General features: G+C 42.5%; 1 protein-coding gene across 7 annotated transcripts in view; it reads right to left on the reverse strand.

Moving 5' to 3' along the window:
- Nucleotides 1-294: 294 nt before the first annotated feature.
- The window catches only part of Hivep2 (HIVEP zinc finger 2), a 180356-nt gene continuing 156036 nt past the window's right edge, over nt 295-24614 (reverse strand). For all 7 annotated transcript variants that reach the window (XM_040728201.1, XM_013110199.3, XM_005065857.4 and 4 more), the window contains 7 exons: nt 21969-22013; nt 15715-21258; nt 14622-14776; nt 11312-11487; nt 8518-8619; nt 6986-7881; nt 295-2747 (listed from right to left, as the gene is read on the reverse strand). In XM_040728201.1, coding sequence (XP_040584135.1) covers nt 1926-2747; nt 6986-7881; nt 8518-8619; nt 11312-11487; nt 14622-14776; nt 15715-20868 — 7305 coding nt within the window. In that variant the 5' untranslated portion in view covers nt 20869-21258; nt 21969-22013 and the 3' untranslated portion in view covers nt 295-1925. The remainder of the gene's footprint in view (nt 2748-6985; nt 7882-8517; nt 8620-11311; nt 11488-14621; nt 14777-15714; nt 21259-21968; nt 22014-24614) is intronic.

The raw sequence follows: 24614 nt of genomic DNA on the forward strand, positions 1-24614 counted from the left end.
ACTCAAGCCTCTTTTTGGATGACACCATTTCTCAGCACCACACTCTAAAACCTGCCTGCCACCTATGCTAATCAAATGATCCATTGAAGTCAACAGCTGTCTTGTCACTTTTTAAAGACTATCTGCAGTCGGCATGCCTCAGGATGGAAAGAATTCAGCAATTACAGTCACCAAGTGTAGGTTAACAGCATCAAATTTCTCCAAGAAAAAAAATGATAAATGAACTGTAAAACACACACACACACACACACACACACACACACACACACACACAAGAACTAGACACTTCAAGCATGTAATTGTATATTTATTTCTCTTTTTAAAGAACACTCCTTAATGTAATTCAGTATACAAACTTGGTTTCACAGAATTATAATCCACTATATAGCACAAAGATAACCCAGATTGTGTGTGCGCATGCACATACATGTGCGTGCGTGTGCACATGTTGCTGTACCCCTTCCTCTGCTCTGCTCTTCTGGACCTGCAAAGACTCTTCCCACCTTCAACACTGATCAAAAGCTACTCTGAAGGTTATATACAAAAAACTTCCCCCTCCCAAGAGTTGCTTTTTCTTGAAGGCTTCTCTTCTTCATTCCCCCTGAGACAGCCAGGAATGACACTCTTTCCCTGTACATAGGGCAAGGCGGCATCCCCTAATGCTGATGTTAACCCTGTAACCATATGGACAGGCTGATGGGAAGAGCTGGGGAGCAGGTCTCCATCCCCCCTTCACCGCTTCCACACCCAACCCTCAAGTCCAAGTGCAATCCCTCCATGCAGCCTTAGTTTTAGTCACTCTCCTGTGCACCAAGAACCAAGATTTTTAAGCCCAGGTCTTTTCCATGGGCAGCGCACAGCACTGCCTACCAAGCCACCGGGCCGGCCGATAACCAAGCTCTACATAGTCCCATGTGCTTTGCCATTTTAATTTTTAAAGACACCCTAGCATAGGTCTATAGCAACCTAGTGTCCAACTGAGTTACACAAAACTGTACCAGTGATGCACTTGTACGTATTTACATGGGGCGGAATGTTTTTCCCATATTTTTAGATGAGTATATAGATCAACATGTTCACATAAGACCAAATACTTTTAATATTATTTATAACTGATTTATAAAGCTTTGAAAAAACTCACAATAGCACATTGTTTACTTTAATGCTTTACGGTACTATCCATTTAAAATCACAATCAGCACTTAAGTTATTGTCAATCCAGCAAACGAGACAAAAAGAATTTACAAGTTAAGAACCAACTGATACATCCTTTATCTTTTTTTGTAACTAATGCATAAGTGCAGAATAAGATATTCTAGCTTAAATATCTTGCTTACAATGGACATTTCTGTTCTAGTTACGCAACAGTAAATCCATGCTTCACATAGAAAAGCAATCCACAACATTAAGAAAAAATGTACAATTTATGAAACAAAATAAATATTAGTATTACAGAATCAGAGCTGTACATAAAAGCTGTTCAGTTTTTATCATATAAAAATATGTTTTAGTGCAGCCTCACATATATGTTGATGCTGTTTTGCTTTACACCATTTAGATCCAAGTGTCCAAAAGAGGAAAGAAATTACATTTATTACAAAGCAGATACACAAATTCTAAAATATGTACAAATTACTGCTAAAAAATGCTTATAAGAATATAAGCAAAGTAAAGAAAAGGCACAAACATCTGTACAATTTTAAAAGTACCAGACCCAATAGGTTAATTTCAAATTTTGTTTTGGTCAGGCTCCAGATGACTTGTTAATTTACCTAATTGTTTTCAAAATAACAAAAGTATTTATAATAGCCAACTACTGTAACTTAGGACAGGCATGCTATCAACTCTGTTACCTCTATTCCTAGAAAAACAAAAACAAAAAAAGGGGGGGAAATGTGGAAATGAATGTGTCCATGCATCTCAGATCAATGTAGTTGATTCTTTTCTGATGAAGGCTCACTGCCTTCCTCTGTGCTTAAAGATAATTCCTTGCTGCTATGAAAGTCTGCCTTCTTCTCATCCCCACTGCTCTTGCTGTAAAATGTGGAGTGAGCTATTGCAGTCTGTGATGTACCAAAACTGTCCTTTTCACCATGTAAGTCAGGGTGGGCGGCTGAGGTACAAGGCTGACCTGGCTCAGGCCCGCTAAAGTGTCTAATGCTGATGTGTGCACTTTCCAAGGGTTTCTGATGGGGCTCCTGCACCCATGTGGGCTGATCAGCCCCAAGCAGAGCTGCCTCCTCTGTGGCAATCCGGAGTGAGGCGATGGCTTTTGTGCAAGTCTGTATGTTTTCTTCCTGCTCCCTCTCTGTGGCATTTAGGCTGTCTTCTGAAGTGCTCTGTTTCATCAATAGCCGTGGGGAGGAGGGTGAACTAGGTAGACCAGATGACTGCAAAATGTGAGGGGCTTGTTTCTCATGCCGCCTGGGAGGGGTGTAGGGATCCTTAGTGAAGGCCTCCCCTGGTGCTCCTTTCTTCTCCTCAGAGCCCTCCATGGGCAGAGGCAATGTGGGTGGAGGATGTAAACCGGAAAGGGCCGGTGGCATGGAGTGAACCATCTGGATCCCACCAACTGGCACCATGGGGATAGGAGCTCGGACTTGCTGCTGAGAGTGGAGTGGAAGATGACTGAAGACATAGTCAGTAGGACCCTCAGGGAAAAGGCTGGAGCCGTGATGTTCATAAGCACCTTCTTGGTCTCCGTAGAGACTGAAGTAAGGAACCTGAGGTAATCCTCTTCTTAGATTCTACAGAGGAAAACAGAGCACAGAGTTCAGAAGTGACCACTTTCCATCCTTGTGCTAAACCTCCTCCCTCTTTCTCTATCTTTTCCCCTCCCTCCTTCTTCCAGGATGCCCAACACATAGGAAGAATTTCTGCAAACTGAACAGATTTCTCAGCCATCTTTTCCAGTTCTTCAATGAAGGTGTCAGCCTGTGGAGAATGGCTTTTGTTTTTAAACAGCAAAGTACTAGAGCATCCAGTGCATTTCCTAGTAGGCACAAAGTCACGTGCTGGCTGGCTATTTTTTTTTCATGAGAGCAAATGAAAAGAATGGATTCACCAGGAAAAAAATAAAGCAAAAAATCAAACCAACCAACCAACCAAACAACCAAACAAACAAAAAACAACTAGCCAATATTGGTGGGATTGAAACTCAAAGGAAATAGGATTACTATGTATGTATTAGGATGAGCAGAAAGATATTCCTGAGACTAGGTAGAAAAGACAAGTTGGTCACATGCTTTTAGGATACACTTTTCCACACAAAAGACAGTTGGGTGGTTATGAGAAACCACAAATCAGCTCCTTTACTATGCAATGCATTGGCCTAAAGGAATATACCTTTACTATGCAATACATTGGCCTAAAGGAATACATCTCTACTCAGGAGAGGTCCCTTTGTGCTGGTCCCTGATCTAGTAGAAGATATCCCTGGTGAGGAAAGGCTCTACCGTGCAAGGCACTGACCTACAAGAATGCTTACCTACTAAGACAAGACCCAGTAAAGAATGCAGGTTTCTTCAAGTTCTAGTTCAAGGCCAAATCTTACACAAATGGCAGTGTTTAAAAGGAAGCAAGTAGTTGTTAACAATTATGTGTGTTTAATAATCATTTATATCCAATTTATAGCTGTAAATAAAAGATGATTATGCCTCAATTCCTCTGTTGATATTTATAATATAAATGTCTTCATGACCAAATGATATGACAGACTTTGACAATCCCCCATGGAAGGTCTCACCCACCCTAGGGAATGGATGGTGGGTGGGATGAGTGTGTTTGTGGGGGGCATGGGAGGATGGGAGGGAGAGGGAAATGGTATTTATATGTAAAATAGGTTTGCTTCTAAATAAAAAAGAAAGAAAATTAATTAAGTAAAAGTGTTTAGAAATTGGACCCAGAGTTACAGATTTCATGGTTTAAATGAAGGCTTTATTTGTTATACTTGTTTTTGTAGCAGAACATAACTCAGATTGCCAGATTATAAGGCTCTGGAAAATCTATCATATTTTCAATTGCTATGATTCATCAATAATGGACTTCACTGTTTATGAGAACCCAAGGTAGATTAAAAATTTGTCAAGTATAGTGGTAACCTAGGAAAGCAAACTTTAAACCTGTTGTAAGTCATCTCAAGAATGCTTTGGCTCTCAGATTCAAGGACTGACTCCTACCACTAAGGATTCACCCAGTTCTATTTAGGTTTTAGTCTGGCTCAGGAACTATAAATTATGCATGCGCCTGCTACCGTGTGCCATGCCTGGAATTTGTTGTGCTCTGGGCTACATCTTATCCAAGCGACAGACAAATGGTTTATTCTGTAACACGGATGAAATGGTTCAGTCACCAGCCCTGGGATCACTAGGAACTCACAAGCTAGGATGGGCAAACATTTCAGAACTCAAGAAGAATCCCTTAAATGCTGTGTACACATACATTCTGTCCCTACCCTCTGCTTTAAAAAGAGCATGCCTTCATCAAGCACCAATTAAGTCAGAGGAATCCTAATTCATATGGGGGCAATATCCAAAGAAAATGAATTCTTTGTAAGTCATAGTTATCAGAGATTTAAAGCTTAAAATAAAAGATGACTTGGGTATTTTTCCATTTTACTGTTATGTTTCCATTTGTTCTTTGTGCCATCTACTAAATATACCTCATGAGAGTACAGATCTTTTAAGTCTGCTGAGGAAGGGGTCAGCAGAAGACACCAGGAGAGATGTGCCATTACACAAAGCTACTTGAGATCCCCAACTCCAAGTTGACATTGGAGTGATGAATTAGCTTCTAGAACTAGAACACACTCCATGTGTACTAAATCCAATAAAATCCCGTGCTCTTGACAGACATTTCAGATTCAGACTATCATTGATCTGAAGTGAAGTGGTGACCACAGTGAATGAATGAATAAAACATGCATGCCTGTAAATTCTGAAGGTGTTAGGGGAGGAATCCTAGTAGTGCATGTTGCCCCCTCTAAATCTGCTCTCTGGTCCTAAGTTCAGATTAAACCAATTATGGAAGAGTGCGTGTCAGGGTCCCTCACACCACAGCCACTGCACTGTAAAGCCCCAATCAACGTTTGCCAAATGACAAGGTACTGGTAATAATTACAGAGAAGTGACTATGGGTAGTCCTATTCCAGTTTGATGTATTCATACATTATTAGAGGCTGAAGCCTTCACCTGAGAGAGGTGTCAGGCCTGTTTGGCCCTGACCAGAGCATCTTGTCCACACATCACAAAAAGATGAAAGGTCTCCCTGCTCACCCAAAGTGGATGAGTCAACATCAACAGAACTGGACTGGGTAGCAAGCCAAAGGCTGTGTCAGTGACAACATCTAATGGCTCTGTGAGATATCCAGACATTTTAAAAGGAAATGACAAAATAAACAAAAGACCACACAAAAATTAGGAAAAAACTCAATAACTGATGAAACTAATTTTCTTCCAACTACTTTGCAGTCATAGGTCCAAAATTAGATGGAGTTTTGTACTGTTTAATTCCTTTAATTAATTAGTTAATTGATCCCTTAATTCCTTTGCTCAAGGGTAACAGCATGATAAATCAATGGCTCTGTTTTCATGATGTGGTTGCTTGAAAAAGTTCCACCATCTCATACAAGGCAGTTATGGTCCACTTGGCCAAATGATCAAAAGTCTCAGGGATAATGGGTCAGGACTGATTTAGTACACCTGGCCAGCATTCACCATGTCTCCATCAGAGGAAGCATTTGATGCTAACCCAGAGGGATTTCCAGCTGCCCATTCACGATGCTGTGACTGATGCTACACAAGATACAGAAACTTACAAAGCTGTGGTGCTTTTTCTTGGCTTGCTAATTCATTAGCTTGAAATCAGCCCTGTTCAGACTGCCGGGCATGTGTCTGCAGGATTTTAACATTAAGATGAACTTTGTACCCAGTTTACTAAAAAAAAGGAGTGAAGAGGGTGCAGGAGGGAAGCTGGGAGCTTTCCTGAAGTTTCAGAATGACAGTGTCAGCCTATGATTCATGAGGATAATAGGTGGTGAGAGGGAGGGGATGGGCCACAAGGGTCGGAATAGACAGAGCTAGGAGTTGGCAGTGGCTGCTATGACTGAGAAAGACCATGCTATGGCAGACAGAATCCAGAGCAAAGAGAATACAGACAGTAATAAAGATCCAGAAACTAAAACAACTCTTAAAGCAAACAAACCTAGAAGGCGGCATGCCTTTTGACAGTTCTCTCCAGATGGAAAGAGACACCACGATCTGCTGGGCTGTGTTGTGGAATGAGACAGAGCAGGGCTTTTCTACTGCTTTTTACTAACCCTGTGGTTTCAGTATGGTCTACGGTCACCACTGCTGCCACCTTAGATTACAGTGAAGGCAAAGCTAGAAGCCTCAGCATATTCTCCAAGTTCTCTGACTGCTCATTTTCTGGGCCTGCATTTTTGCTTAGCATCTCTGCCAGGTGGCAACAGCAACAACAAACGAGGAAACCTTTATGCCTTTAACTCACGAGCACTAGAGTGTTGCACTGCCTTTTTCTGGGACCTGACTGTTTTCCCATGTGCATTCATGTTGGACAATGAAATGAGTATATTTAAAAATAAAACCATCGTGGAAATCAAGGATGAGGACTGGATCAGAGTCCATACCACTAACACTTAAGTGTCCTCATGTTTGACTGTGCAGGCATGCCATTCCCAGAGCTCCACCTGCGTGTAATTAGTTAAGTTTAGAAAACATCCAGAAGGCTTCACCTCTTCCCAGATGTAAGTTCACTCCTGATCTGATGCAATATTATACTTGGAATAGTGCCACAGTCACATCACCAACATGGTGTGTAATAAAAATATCTTCCTGCTATTTGTATTAATAGACTGATTCCTTCCCTTGAGAGACAATCACATTATAATCAATGCTTTGCTACTAATGCTATAGGAGGTATCAATGTCCTCCAGCTTTGGTGGAAAGAGAGTTCAAGTTATACTTACAGGAGGCCCCAATACAATTGGCTCTGTTTGCAGATACTGTCCCATGGATAATGGTGGGTTATGATATAAAGCCCTTCTGGGAGATGGTGCTCTGATGGTGGTCATATATCTTCTCTCTCTTCTGGGAGAGAGGTCTCTTCTAGCTGTAATGTCTTTCCCAGGAGACAATGGCCTCCTTGGGGACAAATGCCTTCTTGGTGAAGCATCCCCTTGAGACATCTCTCTCCTCAATGCAGCTTCTTTTCTTGGTGACAGATGCCTCATGGGTGACAAATCTCTTCTGGGTGATAAATGTCTCCTAGGTGACAAATCTCCTTTGGGTATCAGATACCTCTTTGGCGAATTATCTCGACAGGGTGAAGAATCGTATCCCGGTGAGGAATGGTGGCTTGAGGGGGAGAAATCCCTTGGGGAGGAGCTTGGTTCCGAAGACAACATGGCCTCTTCATCCATGCAACTCGGGATGTCCAACCTGTCTTTGTCTGGTTCAGAGTCTGTACTTTTGCTCTGGAACAGCCTCTGATACTCTGTCATCTGGGTATCTTCACACGAGTCACTGGGTGTCATAAGCTGAGTAACCTGAATACTTGGTAGAGTAACCAAATAGCTGATCAATGAAGAATGTCCCAGAGAGTTATCTGGAGGGACTCCATGGGGTACAGCGCCAACATTGACAGGCAAGGAGGAGAACCTAGGGGGCTGAGGACTGGTACTTCTTGACCTTGTTTTGGGTGTCAAATCTCCCTGGTCATCAAAGTCGTCATCATCTTCATCATCATCATCATTATCATCTCCATCTTCGCCATCAGATTCCTCAGCATCTGAGAACTGGTGATCAGTTGAAACGCTGGACATGCTATGCTTCTCAGATGTTTTGTGCAATTCTTCCATATTTTCTGAAATAATACAACAATAACTATGATTAAAATCCCAGTTTCAAGGCTAGGAGTTCACATCTGGGCCAACACTCTTTCCCAGAACTTTCCTTAGGTCCTGGGACCCTCTGAAACAATCACACGTCTGAACTACCCCTGGACACTTACTTGCCCCTGCTTATTTTTTTTCATCCCCAAGAATTTCAGAATTGGATCTCATATTTCAGACTTAAGAGAGGTATCATTAGAAAACACTAGACAAATGGATGTGGCTAATATTGCTGGTGAAGAAAAGGGGTACCTCAGGAGGTTTGTTGACCTACTGAGGTTAACCATAGATATATTTTCTCCTAGGTTTCCTCTAAGTAGGAACACTAACACATTAAAATGTGTTCATTTCCTCCAAAAGTACATAGATCACAGTCTCACCCTCCTCACACACACATCCCTTGACAGTCTGAGATACAACTATTTTCCTAGTAAGGCCTCCCTGCCTTTAACACAAGTTACACTTGAAACGCTTTTGTTTCTCCTCAGTGGTTTCAAGCAATTCACTGTGCCGCTTTATTTCATGCAAAGAGTATTTTAAAAGCTGACACACAATCACTGGGCCATAAAGCCCACCAGAGAGGCCAGTCAACTCAGGAAGTTACACACCTGCTTCTTCAGTTTCTGTGTCCTCTACTGAGGTCATTGAGACGCCCAGCTCTAGACACTTCTTCATGTGTGCTTTGGATTTCATGTGTTTCGTTAGGTTTCCTAGAAAATACAAACAAGAAAACAAAGAGAATTAACTGGCTATCAAACTGTGGTGATGGGTACAAAATGTGTGTGGTGAACTAACTTGGGTATGTACATTTTTCTAATGTATCAAAAAGAGACTCAGGGATCAATTTGGATGTATAGAGCCTATTCTTTAATTCTGATGAAATTATCATGTTATTTTCCGTTATCATCTTGACAATGTAGTAGCAAATGTATCAGTAAGCACCTGATAGCCAAGTGCAGGCTCCCAGCACCCTGGTGGGAAACAACATGATCAAAGTATTTTTTTCTTTAGTAGGGCTATGCTGGGTATTAAATAAATAAATAAAACTGTTTTTCTAAAAACTACTATCTTATATTATAATTAATTTGTTGCTCACACATCTAAGAACTCTATATATTAGTTTAATGCCTCTAATACAAATATTACTACACCTTTATTGCTCCTATCAAAACATCTTATCTACAATTTTTAAGGAGCTCAATTTTTGACTCTACTAATTCTTAAAGATATAAGCGAATTAAGCTTTATTAAATTCCATTGATTCATGAAACTCATCTGTTTCTGCTACAGTTTGCATGTGGATGGTGTGCACATGCTAAGTCTGGCAAGATAATTTACAGCTAGTCCCCTGTATCCATGACTTCTACATCTGTAGACTCAACCACCCAAGGACAATAAAAGAAAATTGAAAAACATATTATCTGTATTGAACAAGTTCAAACTTTTTTCTTGAGTATTCCATAAACAATATGATTTTTTAAAAAACTTGTACAGCAATCACATTGTATGAGGTATCCAAGTAATCCAGAAATTATTAAAGTACACAGGAGAATGTGAGTTGTGTATCAGCAATACAGCACCTTGTATGGGGGAATAAATATCGGTGGGAGGTCCTAGGATTAATCCCTCTTAGACACAGAGCAAACTGCATTTCAACTTTAGCATGCCTCTTCATATATAGTATATATGAAGTATACATATTCATATTCCACAGTGGTACTCATTTGGGCTCTAGACTCCCCTCCTCTGAGTAGATTTGTATCTTCAGAGTAAGTTTGCAGTTAGAAGCTGGAAATGGAAACATCTGTCTGGGCTTTGATTTGTAGGAGCCATGAGCACCCGGGGTAGCAGCTAGAGCAAAGAGAACGAGAGGGCTGGGAGCTTGGTACAGACAAGGAGGAAGGATAGGTCCTTACACTACACTTGTGCTCAGAGAACAAAACCCCAAAAAGTAGTTATTTCAGCAGGAGATGGATCTAGCGGCGCTTCCTAGGTTGTATTACTCACCCCCAAATTCTGAGACCTCTAGCTACATGCTTCCAAAGGCTGACAAGAAAATTCCATTAATGATCAAATGTATACTACTTCCTGCTGATATTTTTAGACCACAGTTTAGAACCAAATTTAATCAGCTACTTAAAAATTTACTGTTTTCATCATCCAGTTCCATGCATCCCTACTGACAGCAAACCCACAAGTCCAGTGAAGACATAAGCTCTGTAACAACTGGTGGTCTTGCAGTGTGTCCTAAACAAATCACACCTTTAATTAATTTTCTTTCCTCCTAGGGATGTCTCAGTGAGCTGGATCCTGCTAATGGAAAGGGGTATTTAAAGAGCAACATACTTATTTCTTTAGAAATACAAATGAATATGCTCCCTGTCTCTTCTTGGACTTCATTATGGACACATAAATATCCTTCTAATAAACACCAGATATTTGAAGACACTAAACATTCATACTTTCATAAAAAAACCACACAATTTAGGTTGTGGATACAACTGAAATAGATATACATCCTCCTACCAGAGTGTCATAATGCATATCTGCTTTTAATTGTTGACATCAGAGCAGGTTACTTGTTTTAAAATTTAAAGTTAAGACACTGATAATGAAGTGGAGTTGATAAGGGGCTGTGTACAAGCTACTTTAGAGAGACCTGACAACTCAACATGGAGATTTCCATTGTATTACAGAATAACAGGAATATAAGTGCCGCAGCCATGAGTGAAATATCTTCCTATAAATCAGCCTATTGAAACAGACACTCGAAAATGATAGAATGTTATTTCAAGGCAGGCCTGAGTTGGAAGACATTAACCGTTGAGGTCTGAGAGTAAGACCTGTCTCCATGTCGATGAATACACAGAGCAGCAGCTCTCAAATCTCGATGCATAATTAATGCCGCTGTGGATGGAGGGGGCCCACCGGGGAGTCTGTGGATCCTTACATTATTTATACTCTTGAAACTGACCATGGGCACATGTTTTCTTCCCAGTTGCTTTCCTTGCTTATCCACTGCCTCTCATGTATTGCCTCCCTGCAGAATTTCAATATTGGAGCAAATATTATCTAGCCCACATACATTTCCCACATGAAGTAATGGCTATCCAGGCACTTGTAAGCCACTTCCTTCAGAGACAACCTGCCTGGCCGTAAGCCTGTAGCTCTTAATTAGTCATCAAAGGAGACATACAGTCTCACATACATCCTTTAACCCTGAACAGGAAGGATGAAGTATACCTCAGGCGGTCATATTTTAACAAACAAAATACTCTTTCTGGCTGGTGAAAGTGAGTGAAAAAATAGTATTCAGAGTCCTAAATAGCCAGAAGTTATCCTGAAATCTTCTCCTGCCCCCCACCACCAAAACAACAAATGCGACAAAAATCATGCTCTCACCTTTTGTTTTGAAAGCGAAATTGCATAACTTGCACACATAAGGCCGGACATCAGTGTGAGTGCGAATGTGCTTTTTGAGCATGCTTGGCTTCTTACAGCGGATTCCACACTCTTCACAGATGTACTTCCCACGTCCACGCCCTCTGACATACACGTAATCTTCGTTTGATTTATACCTAATTGAAGAAGAGGCAATACATCCTGATGTCAAATACTCTTAGCATGTGATACACCAAGCCTGACTTTAATTTTTATGAGGGTCTTTCCCAATTATTCATCTTGACTTCTATGAAGCCTAGAAGGTTATACAGCAAATATTTGAGACAATCATAGAACAGATTTATCACTGTAAACAAAATGTCATTCTAGATGGAATTGCATATTTACAGATGTAATATACACATGTTCCAATAGGTTTACGTAGGCCTAAAGAGATAGACCTGGACCTACTACTTTTGGGCATTAATATAGCCTCCAATCAAGGAACATCGCCAAAAACATCCCAACATATTAGGACAATCATGCTTCATGCATAATGTGTTAACATGACATCATCTACAATATACGTGTGCAAACACTCCTCTCCATTTGCTAAAATAAGCACAACTGAGAATAGAATGCTTCCTTGCAAGTTTCCACTCTATTTTTACAATGCTGGCACATGAGTGCCTCAGAAATTTCAACTTTACACAGACTGAGCTCAGTTCACCAACTGTTGTCTACAGATCTGGTCTGTTCTTCCCAGCATCATGAATCTGTACTAATGTGGAGTCTACATGTTGACTGGTTTCTTAAAGGCACTGTTGCATAATGAAAACTGGAGACTATGGAATAAAATTAGCATTTGTTTCCTGAAGGATTTCACAGAGAGGTTTGAAAGGGTATCTGGGGCCATCTACTTCCAAGAAATTAAATAGATGAAAAAGTCTTAGAAAGAAGAAAAGAAACCCACCTAACGTTCTGCAATCTCATTTTGCTTAGAAAACAATAGCACATGATTCATCAGAAGACCATAGACTTCTTCTTCACAACTAAATGAATAGAATGATTCCTTACATTGTAGAAGGCTGGAATTTTAGATCCCCTATCATTCTGGGAAGAAAGCATTTCTAGGGGTTCTCTGTATAGCTTCCAACAATAGGCTAACATGCAAAATTCCCTGTTCATTATGGATTTCCTAAGTGGTGCTTAGATCTACAGTTGGTTTTTACATTCCAAAAGGCTTGTGACTCTTCTTTCCATCTTGCTCTAGCTAATACTCCAACAGGTACAAAGACATATTTGAATTTGCCGAAAGCTTTTCAAGAAGGAAAACATCCACCCACATAAAGGAATACCAACTCTGCTGTCAATAATACTTGATCTTAGCATGCTTAACATTGTGGTCAGTACTAACTTAGGGGAAAAAGGGAGGTCATCAATTTTGCAGGCCCTTTCCCCTTTTATAAGATATCTCGACTTTGACTTGGTGTTCAAACTTGTTTTTTTTTCACATTTGAATTTTAGAATAAATCATCAATATACAAAAATGTCCGTCTCTATTCAATTTTATTCTCTGTTCCCTAAGGAGGTAAAACTGTTAAGGGGGTAGGGTGATCTTACAAAAAGTCAATAATCTTCAGGGAAGGATACTCCAGATTTATCTACAGCCTGTCATCACAGTTGTTTAGAAACACATTTGATCCTCAAGCGAAAGAGTTTATTTTCAGTGGCTTCTGATTAACTCATTTCCAAAATGGAATAAAGTAGAATTCTACATAAATTTACATATGGGGAGAATGTGTTCAGATAGCCTCTTTATGACATTTCTGCAGACCCACAAATCTACCTGATACATGATGGATTTTGATGAAGAGTACTTTAAAGAAACACAGATTAACCCTATCAATTAGGTAACCTGGATAGTCTGGCCAGTAATTCTTCGTTGTTGTTGCTAACACTTTGCAAGCAACAATATAAGAGATGGGAACACACTGCTTGGAATGAATGCATGGGTACCAGAAATTGGTAGAGAATTGGCTCAGCGATTTAATAATGATTGGGCAAGGAATAGAAAATAAAATAAAATACATGCAAATTTTCTGAATCATAAAAGTGATAAGAGGTTCTCAGATATGCTTTGACTTATATTATCTGTGAGTGGAGATGGATTCCCCAAAGCATAGAGTAATCCTTATGGCCTGTAAACTACTGGGACATATATACTACTCTGAAGAAGGCTGCTGCATAGAAGTATGGTTACTGAGTCACAGAGACCACTTTGTCTCTCGGGAAAGATAAAATTCCACATTCTTCTCGTTTGTGAAGAATGAAATGTGGGATGTCAAAAATATTGAGGCAAAGTTCATGCATACATGTAACTGTGGTTAAAAGACTCAATGCCTAAATAGGGCAAAAATCCAAGGGCAACTCAACTATAAGGAACAACTCCAAATGGTAAAACTGTGAGAAAATTTGTGTCCCTTACAGTCAATATTTCTTAGTAAAAAATAACACTGTTTTGTCCTTCAAATGTTATTGGAATAAATATATGTTCATGAAACTATGTAACTTTTTGATAGGTTGGTGATATAGGAATAATGACTAATCCCCAAAATGTAATTAAAAAACTTTTAGCTTAAGTCATACATCTAGACTTCTTCTATGGATTATGCAAAACAATATATTTCCATTGAAACATAAAAGTAGCTATTACATGCAAATGCATTTTCTTAATTATATGTATAATGAAACCATTGAACCTTACTATTTAAGCTTCAATGACTCAGAATATTTGAGAAGAGGTTGTTATACACCAATACAGATAGGGAAATGCAACCTGATACCTTGACTTGAATCAAGAGCAAAAAGGGACACGGGTGGTGAAACTGTCAATATCACATGAAAGTTTACAGCTCAAAGAAATGATTTCTTAGAAAAATACTGAAGTATGCATGATTCTGCTAACATCAACATAGGATAAAAATATGCCCGTGTAGTAACCCAAATGTCCACAAAATGTTAAAGAATGAAGGAACTTAAGTGACACCAAGAGGCTGTCAGTGTAGAAGATTTCATATAAGATTAGAGATGTGAAAGCTTAAGACAGACACTCCATGCATAATGGGACCATGCTCACTGAGGACAAGTCCTAGAAGAAGATGTATGTAGTTTCAGTCTTTTACTAACCAGAGTTCATAGATTGGACTGGGAAAGGAAATTTCCTTTGACTCCTGCTAGAGTACACACTATTTACCACAGGCAAACATTCAGGACCAGTCATTCCAACTTACAACTAAACATTTTACATTTGGGCTTATGTTTTCCTTACCCCCCTTCAAAGATCTTGATTCGGATTGGCTCGGTTTGTTTGGATCCAAGATCTTTGTCTCCATGGATCTCTGCTTTCCCTCTTTCCTTTAAGACATTTCCCACTAATTTCCTTTCTAGCTTGCTGCCAAACAAGAAGGGTGCATCAGGTTTCATCTGTGGGGTCAAAAGAGAGGATCAATTCACATGCTTTCTCCAGGATATCCTGACCCATACATCCCACACTTTGGTCACCTCTGAAAGTCAACTTAAGTTCCACAATAAAAAGCTATGGGTTGATTGAAGAAAACAAGGACTCTGGGGGGCAAAATCAGAGGGAAGATGAGTTTCCATGTGGTGAATTCGATGTTTGTGTTAGTGCATGGACACTGTTTAGTTAGCACTTCCGTTGCCCAGTGTTGACAGAGACTTCAAAGACATTCTACATTTTTGAATTAGCAAGTCAAACAATCCATATTAAGACGTTGTCTCAAAAATAACCGAAAGCAGAATAATCACTGACATGCACGAGAAACATATTTTTTAAATCTATTTTCTTCATTATTACTTGGGTTTATTCTAAAAGTATTCATTTTTAAAAGTTTTACATGTAAGTACTAACTGTTTAGGAGCAAACTAGTCAATAACAATAACTAGAAGTTATTTCTGAAAAAGACATATAGAATATAAACTTTAGTCAAGCACATCCTTGGATCATTGATGGCATTTGCTAATTTGAGCTCCAACACCATACTTCCTTCCCAATCTCTTTTCAGTATTCATTTTTTTATTACACCATTTCATAAACCCCTGAATTCCTTATGTCTGCCTGTGCTATTACTTAGGAGGACAGAGGGAAATGACCAATGGACATTATTCCCAGTAGGAGAATGTTCCATGTCTGGGCTGAAGTAGACATTCCCATCCTTTGAAGATTTTCTTGGAAGCCCTCAGTGCTAAGTGCTGACTATGGCTTCTCCATTGCTACGTAAGGCCAGATTACTGAATATTCCCGTGTATCTTTGAAGCTTTGGATCTTCTACTCTTCACTGTACAGTCTGCCCCGGATTAGACCCACAACATGCTTTGCTTTCTAACCCTGGGCCTGTCCTTACCTGTGCAAACTGCTTCCAGGCACTGGAGGATGTGAGCTTGCCAGTTCCGGGCCTGTGCATAGCAGCCAGAGTATAAATTTCTGCCGTGATTTTTTGTTTGGATCTCAGAAGGGCCAGCGTGGTCTTGGTGTTCAATCCTGATGGGTTTGGGTTACAGGAACTAATGCACCATGAAGCATAAACTGAGGATTTGAAGGTGGCCTGTTGCACAAAATTGGGTTTTGTATAATTTAAGAAGCACCAACTCACAGTAGTTGTTGTCCGCAGACTGGGGAACTGAAGGATCTGCTGGAAATCTGCCACGTCTGTGAAAAGAAGAGTGGAATTTGCCACATTTCCACCAGGGCCAGAGGCCATGTGAACTAGCATGCCAACAGGCAGCTTGCGGGCCTTCCCTTCCTCTTCTTGCTGACTGCCTCCGGTGGGTAGGGAAGAGCTCTGAGGGCTCATGCTCATGTCTGACGCAGACTCGTCGATGTCCAGCTCGTCCGAGGACTCTCTGCTTTCCGAAGGCCCGCTGAACTTCCGTCGTGGAGGTGCCCTGGAACCCGGAAGTATCTCCCTGCTGGGAGGAAAAGGCCCAGGAGCAGATGGATGGTCTTGAGAGGAGGAGGGCGACAGGGAGGAGAAGGAAGATGACCTTGACTGGGAGCCATCCTTCGGCTCCGAAGCACACCCTTGCCTCACTAGCTGGGGCTTCTGGGGGCGGGAGAGGCCCTTCTTGATGTCTGAGTTGGTTAGCTCCACTGCACTGAGCTCTTCCACAATCTGCCCGTACATCTTCTCCTCTTTCACCCGTTTCTGCTGCTTTGTTTCCATGAAGAGCTCCAAACTGCTGGCTGGAGACAGCATCCGCTTGCTTCCTCCGAGAGAGGCTGCGCTGTCCGAGGTGGAAGGTAAACACAGGGGGATGGAGGATTCCAAGCCCAGAGGTAAGGTCTGAGGTACTTTCCAAAGAGGGTATTTTTCCAAGCCTGTGTGCTGCCCAAGCACTTGGGCAATGTTCAGTCCTATCCCTTGCATGGCTGCATTGGTCACCAGTGTTCTTTGGGTCATATTCTCATCAACCTTGCATATGACAATGGCGGGGCTATTCTGTCCGAGTATCTGAGAAATGCTTGTGTACATGACACTGCCATAGGACGGAACGTGAGTCTGGATCCGAACAGGCACCACCGTTCCCGGGAGGGACTGCAAAGGCCCAGCATTTTCAGAGGCAAAATCTTCTCGAAGAAGCTGCTCGCTGGGCACTTCCGTGGATTTACTGCTCGGGTCTGACGGAAACTTCGGAGGGAGGTTCTTGGAGTGTAGCCCTGATGTTCCAGAATAACACGGGTAAGTCTGCTCTTTAGCGTGTGCATAGTCAACAGATTTCTTTCCAGTGTGTTCTGCTACGTGCTCTAAGGGGTAGCTAGAATGAATGTCAGCTTGGAAAGAAGGCTTGCTGTAGCTGTTTTGGGGGTGTGGGGCAAAGGGGTGAGGGAAATGTGTTTGCCACCAGGGAGGCTGCTGAGCTGGCAAATGAACCATACAGACAGTCGGGTACTGAAACTGGAACAAGGCATTCTGGAGAGGAGAGAACGGGACTGTGTCTTGATGTGGAAACAGATGTGGCTGCTCGGGCAAGTGCTTGCTCGCCATGTAGGACGCTGGTTGCATCAACGGATTTCTCAGAGACTCCTGACTGTCCATGTGCATGATCTGTTGCTGGGCAAGGTGGACTGGTGGCCCTGAGCTCAGCTGGCCACAAGGACCGGCCACCTGCTTTCCTGGGTCATCCCCTGGGAGAGGCGGGAGCACAGAGGACCATGCAGCCCTAAGGCCAGCGTGTAGCTGCTCCATCTGCTCCTGCTTGACGCTGGGGTCCGCACTGCCTTCACCTTGGACGACTTCTGGGGAGCCACTGAAGGAAGCCTGTCGTACCAGAAAGCATTTCTTCCTCTCCCGGGATGGTGACAATGTTGACGGGGTTGCTCCTGCCACCGGAGCATGGGACAGATTCCCATAATCAAATGATTTACTCCGTATTTCTGGGACTTCCGTCGGATGAGGACAAGGCATTTGCTCGGAGGAGCATCGCCGCATTTCTTTCTGGTGGTGATGACCTGGGACAGACAACGAGTATGAACCTGCGGGGACAGTCAAAAACTCAGAGTGTTTGCCACTCTCATCCTGCTTAGGGGGCACAGTGAGCTTAACCGTCTCTTCTCTCTCAAAGGACATTGAGAAGCTGGAACTGTGTGATAAGTTGCTTTCTTGGCTGGGACTTCGAGAGAGGCCAGTGCCTGTGGACTCAAAACTGGATTCTCCTGAGGAGTGCTCCATGTCTGCAAGCCTCAAGCGTTTCTTTTTGGGAGGCAACTTCTCAGCAGGGAGTTGGGAAAGGGTCTCACTTCTCTGGGGCCACTGAAATTCCTCCACAGGTTTCTCTGGCTCCTTGGCAGGAGTCTCCTTCTCCTTCTCAGGTTTATCGGGTTCCTCTGTGACTCTAATTTCGGGAACCTGGATGTTGTGCTGGCGAACAAGCCTAGGTTGTGCATGGTAGGACGTTTGTGGCACCTGCTGTAAAGGGGTTGGCCTGCTTCCACTCTCTGCACCATCCCCAGGAGGAGCCCACTCTGGGCTTATAGGGGCTTCCAAAATCTCACTGTCACATGTCTCAGAAGGTGAAGGGGTCTTGTCCTGTGCACAGGCCACCATTTCGGCTGACTCGGCTCTTTCGAAGGAGTTGGGCCGGCTCAGCGAGTTTGTGTGCTGAATCACTGAAATCACATTTCCAGGAGGCTTCCTGCCCAGGTCTGACATCCTGTCAGGGTCAGCAGCTGAGGGCAAATCCTCTGACCCAAGAGATGAACTTCCAGATGGCAGCTGGGGCCGAGCTGGGTCAAACCGCTCAGCATGACCATGAGGAAGGTTCTCTTGGCCAGTCATGACGAAGCCACTCCTGCCACCTTCCTGCATCTTGGGGTCATATTCTGAAGACATCATGCTCACGGGAGCACTTCCCATGCCACCACAAATCATGGGAACATCCTCCTCATCCCCGACACTCTTCTCTTTCCTGCGTTTTCTGTTCTCGCAGGTGGTCCCGAACATGGTTGGCACTCCCTGCAGTGGTACGGAGGGGTCCATAAAGTATTCTCCTCCGTGCTTGAAAGAACTTAAGCAAGAAATGTCCCTGTAGCTTTGTTTTGGTGTTTCGGAGTCTTCCCACTTCTTATATGGTTTACGGCAGACATCATAGTCATACCCAACCCTGTCTCCGGGAACCAATTTCTTTTCCTTCAGAGAGGAGCTGGCAAGGCTCTTGGACATTCTGGCAGGGTGCTCAGACTCCATGTGCCCCTCCTGTACCGACGGCAGCTCGAATGCCGCCTGTCGCCTTAACATCCGCTGGGGAGGGATGCCTACAGTGCCGGGATAGAACACATCATCCGACCCTGTCATCCGTTCATCAAATGAGTGACTGCCTCTCAAAGAAGGAGGAACACTTAAATTAGTTGCTGAAGAAGTCGGCATGGAGTTGCTTCTAATAAGGGGTGAAGAGTCCACAGGTGCCTCTAGGAGCATTGGGTTGCTGCTTGGGAAGTTTCCTGGGTAAAGTTTCCCCTCATTCCTGCTGGATGACGGGATGGCCTGTGGTTGCCTGCAGTCACTGTTGAATTTTGTGGGCTTCAGCAGGCCTGCTTGACCAGGGTCCATTTCTCCTTTGCTGGGAATCAGCTGTGAGACAGGATCTTCAAACATCTTGACCTCCAACCTGGTGTTTACCTGAGGTAATGGTTCCATGATGCCTCTCCGTCCCATGGTGGTGCGCTCCTGGCCGGTGGGAGTAACACTGAGCGTATTCCGTGGACTAAGTCGACAGTATTTTCCAAAGATGATTTCTTCATAAGACTTGGCGTTTGTGTTGGGGGGGCTTATTTGCTGCTCCGCACTTTCCGAGCGAGAAAAGTAGCCAGAGTCGGTGCTTCCCTTGCTATGTGGGCTCAGAAGGTTGAGGGATGGCTCAGAGTCTTGTCCCTTCTTCTCTGACAGTCGCAGTGCAAGCTTCTGTTTCACTGTGTGAGAGTCATCGGGCTTAGCATTTAAAGAAGGATTTGGGAGCATGTCAGAGCCCAGATACTGAGAGCTCTCATTAGGTAGCGGGATCCCACTTTTGGGGATAATCAAAATTGGCACCTTCATCGGACCTCCCAAAGATTCTTCCAAGGACCCATGGTAGCTACCTCTGCTAGCAATATCCAATGGGATGGGAGGGCCAGGGCTCATTTTGTCAGAAGCCTCAGCAAACAAAGAGCTCTCCTCATCCGTGTCGGTACTCTGCTCACCATCAGAGTGTATCTCTGCTTCTACATCAATAAAACCAGCCTCAAGTTCCAATTTAGATACAGATGACTCTGTGAAAGGAACCAATCCAGCCTTAATTGCATGGGCATGAGACTTCCTGTGCTTGTACAAATTGCTCTTTGTCTTGAAAGAGAAACCACAAGGTATGCATGGGTATGGCCGCTCACCAGTATGGGACCTGATGTGTTTCTTTAGGACGCTTGGTTTGGCACATGCCCTACTGCAGTATGGGCAGATATATTTGCCGGGCTTTTTAGGTTTGTGCTCTTTCTTGTGAGCATCATCTGCCTGTTCAATACTTTTCTGGGAGTACTGGCTGTAAGCAGGGTTGAGACTTGAGATCTTCTTTCTAGGATAACTGCTACCGTGGCCATGGATAGGAAAGGGAAATAAGTCCTCAGAGGCAACGGATGGCAAAGGGCCAGGGAAAAGCCAGGGAGGCCCTTCTAGGCTCTGGTGTGGCTTGTTGCTGTGCATGATGCTCTGTGGTAATGAGTGCTGAGGGAAGGAGAGGGAATGCTGGCATGGGTAAGGGCTCGGACGGTGTGGTGGGTATTGCTTCTCTGTGACTTGATGTACCCCCTCGCCAGGAGAGGCCAGTGTCCCAGAACCAAACAGTTGTGCTGATGCTGCATTTCCCACTTGCTCGGAATCTATTTGTGGCTGCCGCTGTCCTTCCTGACTGCCGAAAGTGCTCATCCTAACAACAGCTGATTGTTCCTGCCGCCATCTACCTGACACACTGTCAGTTTCTCCAGACCTTGAGGTAGCTTTTTGTCCTAGAGCTGTGTCCCCAGTGTCCATTTTGTTACACAAGGTCTTAAGTGCTACTTTGCCGGGAAGCCGAGCAGACTCATGGAGTGTCTCCAAGGCTGTGCTTTTTAAATCTGGGTTGCTTCCATGTTCCTGGTTGTCTGCAAACTTGTGGATTGTTCCCTCTCTCTGGAACCTTCCACATTCACACTGTAGTCAGTGGGCATTGGATGGCAATGTCCTTGAAACCAAGTTATAACACAGTTTTCTCCATCTCAAAAATGTCCATCTTCAAAAGCAAAGTGCAAAGCTACAAAGGTTCCTTATGACATTTGAATATTTTTCAACTAGGATGAAGTTAGGGTGCTGAATAGTCCAGGAGAAATTTTGCCCATCAACTCCAGCAAAGTTCAACAGCCAGCTTCACTAAAGTACAATGGCCTGAAGGAAAAGAAAGCAAGTTGTCATTAGAGTCACCAAATAAGACAGCAAGACCAATAATTTATAGTTATTGCATTAAATACCTAACTAAAAGACATGAATTTGAAACCCAGAATTACATTATGAGTGTAAGTTTCTCCCATGGCCAATGTGCAGAACATTTAGGAACTGTATGTTGAGTCTGAGCTCAGAGGCAAGGCAACATGCTTAGCATCTTTGAGGCCTTGGGTTCCATGTACCATGCACATCTCATTTGAAGGACAGTGTACTGTTAAATATTGTTTATAATATATGCCATTAAAGCCTTAATTAGAAACTTGAGAGCTATTCCTAACCAATTTTTATGGGTTGCAAATGCAGACTGTATTGTGTAACTCTGTAGCTTAAAACAAATTATACTCATATCTGTATTAAAATAAAATATAAAAAGTAAATAATAAATATAATCAACTTAATATAATAAATATGTTATAAAACACAACTGCATGTAATTTCAAGTAGTATTTTAATACAAGACATAGATATGTTTATAGCTTGAGAATAGCGATCAGCAGAGCTAGATCGAAGATAGAAAACACAGAGATCATCAAAGAACTTTGGTGAAATCATATCAAGGTGTCTTAACAGAACAGTCTTAAAACCTTCATAACCTGGAAAGCAAAGCCTGCTTGGAGGCCAGTTTAAGGGGCATTTGAAAATGAAGAGGTTACCTGAACAGTTTAGAGTTCTCATGGACATGATTGTGCTGACGCGTCCTGTATAGAAAACAAACACCATTAGGAAAAACTACTCCATTAAAATACAGCATTATTATACAGAAATAATGTCCAATGCACTAGGGAGGATGAGAGTCACAATGCTATGTGCCTTAAAACAACAACAAGGTTTTTTACAATGCACTGTCCTAGAGTGGTTAGCCTTATGCTGGGCCACAGCAGTAGTAATAAGAGTTGGGTCAGTGCTTTCTTTACTGCACAAGTTCAGGAAACTGAGAGATGGTACAGATTTTGTCCAAAGTAAAAAAAGCTATAAAAAAGTTGTAGTAGACATATGACAGTAGCAATTGTTTGAAATAAAAATCAAGAGGGCAATCCATTTGCAATAGCTTCTATAACAAAAAAGAGTATTTAACCAGACAGTTGAAATATCTCTATCATATAAAACATTGATGAAAGAGACTGAAGAGAATACATAAAAACTTGGAAAGACAACCCAACTTCCTAGACAATAAGAATCAATATAGTTATATCGCCACTATCCAAAATAACCTATAGATTTAATGCAATGCTCATCAACAGACATTCTTCACTTCTAGAATTTACATGGAGACACACATGGTGGGATATTATTCTGCCTTAAAAAGGATGAAAGTTTGGGGGCCATTGTGATGGCTCAGTGGGAAAAAGTGTTGCCATACAAGAATGGGACCACCTCGAATGCCCATTCCTGATAATGAACTTGATGTCTATAACTATCCGGGAGCCTTCATCCTGTGACTGATGGAAGCAGAGGCAAACACACAACTAAGCACTGAACTGAACCCAAGGAACCCAGTGACAGAGAGAGAGGAGTGATGAGCAAATTGGCAAAGAATGGGCTGGCAAAACCAGCAGAGACAGCTGATCTGAACAGGGGAGTGCTCTTGGACCCCAGACCGACAGTGGGGAGGCCAGCATGGGACTGATCTGGACCCCCCCAAATGTGAGTGTCAGTGAGAAGGCCTGGGCAACCTATGGGGCCCTGAGCTGTGGATCAGTGTCTATCCCTGGTATACAAACTGTCTTCATGTGCCTATAGCACAAAGAGAGATGCTCTCTCAGCCTGGACTCTTAGGGGAGTGCCTTGACCCTACCAAGAGTAAAATGACAGACTCTAGATATCCCCTATGTGGAAGGATTTGGCAATAGGGTGGGAGGGAGGGGGGAAAGGGGAGTGCGGGAGGAGGGGAGGGAGAGGGAACTGGGATTGACATGTAAAACAAGCTATTTAAAATTAAAATAAAAAATGATAAAAAAAAAAGAACTTAAATCTAAGGCTGGAGAGATGGCTTAGTGGTTAAGAGTACTGACTGCTCTTTCAGAGAACTAAGGTTTGATTCCTAGCACCCACATGGCAGCTCACAACTGTCTGTAACTCCAGTTCCTGGGGCCTACAACCAAGGGTAAAACACCAATCCACATAAAATATATTTCTTAAAAAGAACTTAAACCTAAAGTTTTAAATAGTAATTGTTATATTTCCAATATTTCCAAGACTATCACATGTAGCAAAGTTTATTTTTTATATGATTAACTGATAGCTAATTCCTTGGATATAAAAGGTGAAAATAGTAGTTAAAATTTGAATATTTAAATGAATCTCAGTGCTTAGGATTTGAATATTTAAATAAACTGTTTACATTTCAGAAGTGTGAAGGAGTCCCTCAGAGAAGGGTGACCAGCTCAGCCCAGGAGGAAGGATCACTTGATAACTGTTAAGACTTTTAAGTGAATCCTGGAGTCCCATATAGGACACATCAATGTGGTACCCAGAGGATCCTGAGGCTTTGGAGCTAAATCCCACCCACCAGTCAGGATAAAAGTGGAGATGTCTTCATGACAGCCTGTGTGGTACTGCTTATTGAAACAAAACAGCTAACATGTGGCTGAGAATCCCTTCACTGGAGGTTTACCCCGAGGATGAGCTTGTGCACAAAGAAATGTGTAGAAGGACTATTAAAACATGGTTTGCAGAGAAAACAGAACCACAAAAAGAAGTAGAGGCACTGATACCAGAACTTGCTTGGGAGACAGAAACTGAGTGAAGAAAAACTTATGGCACTTGAGTATGCATATTATGATCTCACTTCAATAAAACGAGAGGGAAAGTGGGTGGGGGTGTCACAGGCCTTTTTGATCCCATCACTAGGGAGGCACAGGCCAGTGGATCTCTGAGTTCAAGGTCAGTCTGGTCTGCAGAGTGGAAGAATTCCAGGACAGCCAACTCTACATAGAGAAACCTTGTCTTGAAAAACAAAAAAGAAAATAAAAAATTAAGGAAGATAGACAATTTCATAAGGATTAAGGATGCTGAGGTACTCTCTCTCTCTCTGTGTGTGTGTGTGTGTGTGTGTGTGTGTGTGTGTGTGTGTGTGTGTGTGTGTGTTGCATATGCATGTATGTTTCTGTGCATGTGGAGGTCAGAGGACAATCTCAGTTGTCAGTCGTCAGGTGGTATCCACTTGCTTTTGTTTGTTTGTTTGTTCTTTTAAGATAGGGTCTCTCATCTTTCCAAATACCCTGAACTGGCTGGTCAAAAAAAGCCCAAGTATTGGGTTGTCTCTACTTCGACAGCACTGAGGTTGTGAGCACAGCCAC

The sequence above is a fragment of the Mesocricetus auratus genome, unplaced genomic scaffold, assembly GCF_017639785.1.
Source record: "Mesocricetus auratus isolate SY011 unplaced genomic scaffold, BCM_Maur_2.0 Super-Scaffold_100018, whole genome shotgun sequence".
NCBI classification, from domain to species: domain Eukaryota; kingdom Metazoa; phylum Chordata; class Mammalia; order Rodentia; family Cricetidae; genus Mesocricetus; species Mesocricetus auratus.